Below are 9,302 nucleotides of genomic sequence, written 5' to 3'. Positions count from 1 at the left end.
TTCATCAAATGCTTATATACACTATAGAACCACAAAACAAAAAAAAAAAAAAAAGAACCACAAAACTCAGAGACAATGCACCAACACAGGCACAATGGTTAATCTTGCTTCACTATAAACGTTGGCACACACAGAGCCTTACTGAGCGTGCCCTGTCCAGAGTGGGGGGCTGAGGCCCCTTAAACACCCCCTACCCAGGACCTGCTATTAATTTTCAGACGAAAAATTTACGAGATGTGTTTACAACTAATCAACATATTATCAGGCACTTAACAATGTCTCCAAAGACTAGATTCTCTCCAAAATGTACTTCTTATTGTCACTTATATATACAGCAGTATTATCAATGTACATACACAACAATGGCGATAATGTGAACATGTCTTCCGAGGCCGGCTGGTTGGTTGCGCTGTTCCCCTTCTGCATCATCAGGGCCTCATCCATTTCCTCGAACCCCCTTGACCCCCAGCGAGCCCGTGGCCCTCCAGCTGTGGCTCCTGGAGGTGGAGCCACAATCCCACTTAAAATCTCCCCAAAAGACAATTCTTTCCCAGTTTGTTTTTAAACAAATGGTTGTTTCCCAAAAGAGTGACTTCTATTGACTTTTCTGATATGTCAACAACCTCTTTACTTCTGAAGGCGTAGATGTGACACAAGGGTTTCTTTTTTAAAGTGGGGGAGGAGTTTAAGAGCAGCTTTTCACTATTATTTACACAGGCTTCCAGAAATGGCCAGAAATCTTCTCAGCGGGGTGGCCGGCATTTCGTACTGGTCAGTCCCCTGCGTCCCTCTCCCAACCACAGGCTCTGGTGGAACCACCGCCAAGGGCCGCGAGGCGCTCCACCTGTCCGCGTCCGAGCTCCACTCACTTTCCTCGCCCCGTAAGGCCTTTATATGCGATGAGGTGGCGTCTCGGCCGTTTATCACAGAGCTGGGGCTTAACGAACCATTCATTAGGGTCCATGGCCTGAGAAGTGGCTGAGCTGGCATCCGTTGAGGCCCGCCCTCACGGAGCTGCCTTCCGAGAAGTCAGGGCGCCGCCATTCTTCTCCCTCCGCCACGTCCGCAGCCCGCAGGCGCCGTGTCCTCGCCACCTTGGCCCAGGCTTCGCTGCTGCTGGGCTGGGCCGGGCCAGACCTGGAGACAAGCACGAGTCAAGTGCGGCCTTGGAGAGGCTGCTTCCGCTGCCATTAGGTAACGAAGAGGGTTCGCCTCTGCCTCAAGACCAAGGGGAGGCCTATGGGCAGTTGCAGCGAGGGTTTTGACTCCTCAGGGCAGAGGCCGCCACTGGGACCCCCAGTTAACCTGCCAGCTTGACCAAGGCCGGAGGACCTGGAGGGCTCCGGATCCCCCAAAGACTGGAGAATTTAGACGTCACTCCCTCCTCGCTGCGTTCTCTGCTGGAACTCTGATTTGTTTTTATTGTTTGTTGTGTCCCATCAAGTAGGAACCCCCCCATAGCTGACTCTCCCATTGGTTGTCAGAAGCAGTGCATCACGTGAGAGGAGACTGCCCATCTTTCTCTCATGGAGCAGCTGGTGCAATTCCTCACGACTAAGCCACCAGAGCTGCTCCCTATAGGCATTGGTAGTGGATCTAAAGAAAAGAAATCTTTGACAACTTCAACTCTGTTTATGTTGATGTTGTTTGCTCACTCAGTTGTGAGGATTTTTGTTTTCTGTATGTTAAGGACAATTACTAGGGATGATGGAGAATTGATGCCTTTGAGCACAAGATAGGGCAGGGTTTAGGGGTGACTTGATGGCACATAACAACATGCTGAGGTATAAATCCATACAGAAGGCTGTAGTCTGTGATCAGTAAGTGCTTCATAGTCTCTTCATTTTTAGCAAGCAAGTTGTATCTGCAAATCAAAGGTTGTCAAGAAGTCCTCAAATTGTGTTGTCAGGAACCTCTCCAGAGTGCTAAAGAGCAATGATATTAGTCTATAGATTAAGATAAGATGCACCTGATCCAGGCCATGGTCTTCACAATTGCTTCTATGCTTCAGAGAGGTGGGCAAATGACTAAGGATGATAGAAGAATCAATGCCTTTGTGTTGTGCTGGAGAAGAGTATTGAACATACCCTGGACTACCAAAAGAACAAAAAGTTTGTCCTAGAGAGGGTGAAACCAAGCTGCTCCTTGGAGACAAGGATTTTGAAACTCCGTCTCAAATACTTGTTTCCAGGAGGAACCAATCCTTGGAGAGGGACATTATGTTTGAAGCTCAGAAAGTCAATGCAGGAGAGGAAGACCCTGGATGAGATGCATTAACACAGTAACTGGAGTAAAGTGTGTCAGGGACAGTGAGACTGACTCACATAGGATAGAGTTCAGAGCTATTGTACATGTTGTTGTTGTTGTTGTTGTTATGTGCCATCGAGTCGTTTCCGACTCATAGCGACCCTATGCACAACAGCCCTAAACCCTCCTCTATCCCGCGCCAACCACACTGCCTCTGACACACCCATCCCTATTACCCCAGTCACCAAATCAATCCATCTCATAGAGGGTCTTCCCCTCCTGCGTTGTCCCTCAACCCTCCCCAAGCATGATGTCCCTCTCCAAGGACCCGTCCCTCCTGGCAACATGTCCAAAGTATGTCAGACGAAGCCCCAGAATCCTTGCCTTCAGGGAGTAGCTTGGTTTAATCCTCTCCAAGATAAATCTGTTTGTTTTCCTGGCAGTCCAGGGTACATTCAGTACCCTTCTCCAGCACCACAGCTCAAAAGCATCCACTCTCCTTCTGTCCTCCCTAGTCATTGTCCAACTCTCTGATGCATAACAAGCGATTGCAAATACCATGGCCTGTATCAGGCGCACCTTAGTCTCCAGAGAGACACTGTTGCTCCTGAGTACTTTAGAGAGGTCCCTAACAGCAGACTTTCCCATCGCTATACGCTTTTTGATTTCCTGACTGCTGGTGCCAAGAGTGTTGACTGTGGAGCTGAGCAAACTGAAGCTGTGAACAATTGTACATAGGGTTGCTAAAAATTGCATGTGACTCCATGGCACATAAAAACAACAACAACGACAACAACGACAACAACAACCTTCTAAACTGTGAGAGCTCTGGTAGGATAGTGAATAAATGTGCTACAACCCGAAGGCAGGTGGTTCAAATCCACCATTTGCTTCAATGGTGAAAGATAGGCAATCTTCTCCCATAAGATCTGCATCCTCTAAAAATCTGCTGGAGAGTCAGCTATGAGTCAATTCCAACTTGCTAGCAACGAGAGAGGGAAATGGTGAGAGAATATGTTTCTGCCTGTTAAGGTCATCCATCTGTGGATTTTTTGCTAGAGAAACACTAGATTATGAAGACATCCTTCTTTGTAATTTTGCTCATAAACTGTTATGATCCACACAGCTTTTGTGTAGTCTATAAAACACAAGAAAATTCAGAACAGCTGTATTTTGAGCAAGGATGAAAACTTTTGGGAATTAATCCACATGATGTGGTGTTTGTGCTTTCCACAAAGTCTGCAAAGCAACTCACAAAATATGGAAAAACAATCATCTTTGTGAGAATGAGCAAGATGTAAGTCTTACATTCATGGCAATAGTGCCGAACAAGCAGACTTACTGAAAAAGATCCTAGGACAAATATCTAAAAAAGTGACATAAAATAGGAAGAGAACAAGCAGCCTCTACTGTGGACCCAGGATGCAGCTTTGCACACTGAAGTCATTCTTGTTTACCAGCCAGATCCTGAACCTGTGTACTATGTCTCTGGAACTGGCTGTTAAGTGCTTGAATTTTTTGGACATGATTTTTGAAAAAATTATGATCCTTTGATTCACATGCTCACTTTATTATTTTTTTTTTTAATTTTTGTGTGAGTGTACTGTCAAATCAGATCTGAGTGGTACAGGAGGAGATTGTCCCTCCTTTCCCGGCAGAGCATCTGGTGGATTTGAACCGTGAGCCTCTGGGATTGTAGTTGCAGCTCCTTGCCACTAGGCCACCAGAGCTCCCCTACATGCTCACTTTAGTCTTAATTCTTTGCCAGATCAGACTAGATCCACTTCTCTAAGCCTCAGATGTGTCATCACTTAGATGGTTATATTATGATGGATGTTATAAACTAGACTGCATCCCTCCAAAACACATGTGGTTAACATCCTCTGCCCTGTACCTGGGGTTCACATTTGGAAATTAATTTTTTTGTTTTGTCAATGAAGCAGGGTTAATGTAGGGTGTATTTTAATCTCTTTTTAGATATGAAAGTACAGACTAAGAAAGCAAACACAACACAAGAGAAGCTATTATCACGTGATTACCAAGCAATCTTGGAAAAGAAGCGGAACAGTGAAAAAGCTTTTCCACCAGAAAAGAGAGAGAATTCCCATAGAACCAGAGCCCTGAATTTGAACTTCTAGCTGTCTACACTGAAAAAAAACACCTTTGTTTTCCTTAAAGCCACTCATTTATAGTATTTATTTATAGCTGTACACGTAAACCAATGTAGCTGAGGCTTACATGTGAAAACAGCAAGCATCCACTCATCTGAAGTATTTATGCAGTACCTGTCCACAGATACAATTATGCATGAGAGACAAATGGCTCTCCAGGAGCTCACTGCTGAGTTGATGGGGTAGAGAAGTAAAAAGACAATGACATCATATTGTGTTGAGGGTGATGTTTGAGACAAATACAAATCTCATTGGTGTCAGGACAGAAGTAGTTAATAAAAGTTGGCCCAATAGAAAGCAAAGCTAGCCCTGGTGTGTAGTTGATGAGTCTTTCTATTAAACTGCACTCCACACCACCCATCCCACCCACTGCCCCACATTAAGAGCAGAGCAGCTTTAAGAAGAAGGAGGAAAGAGAGCATGGCAAGTTTAGCAGGCCAAACTTCATATTAAAGACTCAATAGGAATCAAATATCTTACCTCTCCTCTGTGAATCTGGAAGCTCCTTATAATGCGCTCTAAAAGACTGATTTGTTGTGAGAGGCGAATACTATTTTCCTGTAATTGCCTGTTTTCTTTATCCAGGAAATTTACTCTAAAAAGAAATCAAAGTCACAATTAGGAATTTCTGCATCATTGGTAAAAAATCCAAAACTGTGGTTTACTTCTCACTGTCTTTAGGTCTTTGTCTACTGTCTGGTAACAGTTTGCCCTATACCTAGTCACCAAATTTGGTAGAATCATTTTCACCATATTCCAAGACTAAGTGAAATGAATAAACCAGTATATGATAATTACTTACTGAGAACAGAGCTATACTATGTGCTATCCAGTATATGATAATTATTCACTGAGAACAGAGCTATACTGTGTGCTAGCCAGGCTTTAAGAAACTTAGAGTAGGATGGAAATGGGATTCTGTATTAATCCAGCTACTGTAATGACCTAACTTTCTTGTAATTCTGATCCCAAACAATCATCATGTATTCCAGCAATAGCAGTGGTGAAGCAGCAGCTGAAGAAGAAGGTGAAGCAATAGCAGTGGTGAATAGCAGCAGCCAAAGAAGAAGAAATAGTAGAAATAGAAATACTAGAAAAATAGCAGTAGTATCAGTAACTCTTTGCCCTTTACTCAGTCATTGTGACTTATTCACACAGTAGGCACTTAAAACATTTAATATATTTGTTAATTTCATTCTCACAACCACCTCATAAAATACTGATATGAAGTCTACTGTACAGAAGTAGAAACTGGGGCTCAGAGGGGGAAAAATAACTTGTTTTAGAATATAAAGTGATAAGGTTATGATGTTAACCCAAATCTTTCAGATTTATAAGACTGAACTCTTAACCACTACCCAGATTGCCAAACCACTGTTTATTTGAGAGACATGAAGCTGTAAGAGTTATGAACAACAACTTGTGTTTGAGTTCTGTATTTTCTACTCACTACTAGTTATGTGACCCTTATAAAAATTTGACTCTGTCAGATTACTTAGAGCCTCACTTTCCTTCTCAGTAAAATGAGGAAACATTCTGTGGGAGAAATTTACTTTTTGAAAATATTTAAGTTCAATCCAGGGGACCAGACTGTGTCTTCAAGAGTCCAAAGCAGTTAAAGAAAGGGTAAAAAATCAGTTGTATTAAACCCTGTACGTATATATTTTTTAAATTTTCTTCTTTTGTGTGTGTGTGTGTGTGTGTGTACCATCAAATTGGATCTGGCTGGTACAGAAGGAGATTGTCCCTCCTTCTCCAGCACAGCATCTGGTGGATTTGAACCAAGCACCTTCAGGATTGCAGCACAGCATCTTGTCACTAGGCCACCAGAGCTCCCTTAAGCCCTATATATCTTAAGCAATGTCATAGCTTGAAAAGCGCAATAGTTTATATGGAGTATATAAAAGAGGACACTTAGACAGTAGATCAATGGTCTTGAGGCATCCACAGAGAAGAGTATGCCCAAAGCAGCAGACAAGAGAGTTCTGGCTTGGCAAATCTCTCCTCAGACTATTACAGTGTAGTTTAGGGCCAGGTGGCTGAAGACCACATCTTGTTTGCCACTGAGTTCTGTTGCTGTTAGGTGATGTTAAGTCAATTTTAGGCCCATAGTGAGGCCGTGTGACAGAGTAGAATGGCTCCATAAGACCCTCAGTGGAGTGGATTGGCACAGTGACTTCAACAATGGGTTTGAGTTGGTGAAGATTGTGAGGATGGTGCAGCAGGATTGGGAAAGGTTTAGATCTGTTGTACTAATTGTTAGGCCACTAAGAGCTGGAGTTAACTCACTGAACAACAACAACAACAACAACAACAACAACAACAATCTTTACAGAAGCATACCACAGCAGACAGCAAAGAACAATCCGAGTAACAATTTCTTTGTTGAGGCATAAACATTGTCTTCAGGTAGCCTTAGTGGTCTCATGGCAAGCTGTTATGCTGACAACCCAGAAGCACCATGATTCAAATCCAGCAGCTGCTCCCCAGGAGAAAGCTGGGCAATTTCTTCCCATGTGATTTACAGCCCTTAAAAACCCACTGGAAGGTCCGTTATGAGTTGCTTCCAACTCTATGGCACATAGTAATGACAAACATTCTTTTTATGGATTTCATCGGATTTTTAGGCAGGGTTGCACATACTTGCTTTGTACTGAAGATATCATCCACTTATTGTTATTACTCAGTTCTTCTTGGTCTGCAAGTTGCTCGAGAAGTTTTCTTTTTTCTAGGAGCAAGATATCATTTTGGGCTGTGATCTGGTCTCGGAATTCCTTCTCCTGTAGATCAAAGAGTCTCATAATTACCACGGAAGAACAAATTATAGATTTAAGAGCATCAGCCTGATGATAAATTTCATTTGCTCATTTTTTCCTCTCCTATCTTCTAGTCTTTTCATTTGTTTTCTGGTCATTGATTCTCCATAGCTAGATGAACTAAAACCAAGACCAACTGACCGCTTTCAAGTACATCCTGATACAGTGATCCTCCATTGGGTTTCCAAGGCTGCAAATCTTCATGGGAGAAAACTGTCCGTTTTTCTTCCATGGTGCAGATAGTGGATTAAGTCCTTTAGGTTAATAAGGTGACACTTAATGCACTATGTCACCATATTCTTGGTAGTTATATTGTTGTGTTATGTACCGTTAAGTTGGAACTAATTCATAGTAGGCCCTCCAGTGGAATTTCATAGGCTGTAACTTGCATAATTCCCATCCTACCCCAGACTTGCTAGGCTCCTGGGCCTTAGCAGGAATCTGGTACCCATGAGACAGCAAGTGTCTGTTATTTTGCTGAACTGGGGTAACTTGGGTTGCTGTGATGATGCGAGCTATACCACCAGTATGTCAAGTACTACAAGGGTCACCTGTAGTGGATGGATTTCAGGAGAACTCCCAGATTAGGACAAACTAGGAAGCAGGATTGGCCAACAACTTCTGAAATAACAGGCTTCTGAAACCCCTACAAACAACAGAGGAACATAGGTAGCTATAGTATTAGAGTAAGAGCCCAGACTGGAAGTCAATCAAGATGAGAAGAAACAGCTGCAAAGATCCTTTAATATTTGGAACATGGAATGTGTGTAGTATAGATATAGGAAAAGTAGAAGTTGTAAAAAAATGGAAATGGAACATATGAACATCATCATCAGCATTAGTGAGATGAGATGGACTGGCACTAGCACTTTGATTCAGACAATCACATGATCTACTATGTTTAGAATAAAAAACTAGGGAAGAATAGTGTTGCATTCACAGTCAAAAAGAGAATTTTAAATTCTATCCTGAAGCACAATGTTGTGAGTGATAAGATACTAACAGGGAAGACCTGTTAATATGACTATTACTCAAATATACACATCAAAAACTAAAACGAAAGAAGATAAAATTGAAGATTTTTAGCAAATCTTGCAGTCCAGAATTGACCAAGATGTGTTAATGATAACTGGTGACTAGAATGCAGACGTAGGAAACAATGAAGGAATGAATGAAGGAAGCCTGGACTTGGTGAAAGAGATGAAGCCGGAATGATAAAATTTTATACACTCAATGATTTATTCATTGCAAATACCTTTTTTTTTTTTAAAAAAAAATCCCAACTACCAAAGGTGACTTTACACATGGACCTCATATGATGAACTGGACAGGAATAAGAGTGACTACATCTGTAGAAGAAATTGTTGGGAAAACTCAATATAAGCAGTAAGAACCAGACCAGGTGCTGACTGTGGATCCTGTTAAAATCATCAAGTTATAACTGAGGCCGAAAAAAAAAATTTAAAACAAGTCAACAAGAACCAAAACATGATCTTGAGTATATCTCACCTGAATTTAAAAATCATCTTAAGAGTAGGTTTGAGGCATTGAATACCAATGATCAAAGAACAGATGAGTTATGGGGTGACATCAATGATATTATCCATGAAGAGAGAAAAAGGTCATTACAAAGATAGAGGAGTAAGAAAACCTCAAAATGGTTATCAGAATAGACACTGAAAATTGCATTAGACTGTTGAGAAGCCCAAACAAAAGAAAGAGATGCTGAAGTAAAATTGAGCAGAAGATTTCAAAGAGCAGCTCAAGTAGACAAAGCAAAATATTATAAACAGTGTGCAGAAAGCTGGAATAAAAAGGGAAGAACTTGTTCAGCATTTCTCAAGCTTAAAGAAATGAAAGATAAATCAAGCCTCAAATTGAAATACTGAAGGATGCTTTGAGCAAAACTTGAATCATCCAGGATGCATTAAAAGAAGATGCAGTCTATGGGGGAGAGAATAGTCTAAAAGTATTATATTTTAGGGCATTATTTTTATCGTAGGAGTATGCAATGAGGGTTGTAGACTGGATTATATTTGGGGATAGGGGGTGGGGTTTGGGGAGGTGC

The 9,302-nt window shown here is 41.8% G+C and overlaps 1 protein-coding gene across 1 annotated transcript in view; it reads right to left on the bottom strand.

Moving 5' to 3' along the window:
- The window catches only part of LOC102868225 (coiled-coil domain-containing protein 30-like), a 102,645-nt gene that overhangs the window by 5,491 nt on the left and 87,852 nt on the right, over nt 1–9,302 (bottom strand). Inside the window, exons 11-13 of the mRNA XM_006886605.1 lie at nt 7,062–7,198; nt 4,899–5,013; nt 1,011–1,121 (exon numbers count right to left, since the gene is read on the bottom strand). Of these exons, the coding sequence (XP_006886667.1) occupies nt 1,011–1,121; nt 4,899–5,013; nt 7,062–7,198 (363 nt within the window). The remainder of the gene's footprint in view (nt 1–1,010; nt 1,122–4,898; nt 5,014–7,061; nt 7,199–9,302) is intronic.

The sequence above is a fragment of the Elephantulus edwardii genome, unplaced genomic scaffold, assembly GCF_000299155.1.
Source record: "Elephantulus edwardii isolate Elephantulus edwardi_28Jun2011 unplaced genomic scaffold, EleEdw1.0 scaffold00049, whole genome shotgun sequence".
In the NCBI taxonomy this organism is placed as follows: Eukaryota; Metazoa; Chordata; class Mammalia; order Macroscelidea; family Macroscelididae; genus Elephantulus; species Elephantulus edwardii.
The sequence above is the reverse complement of the archived record's forward strand: the minus strand, read 5'-3'. Positions and strand labels throughout refer to the sequence as shown.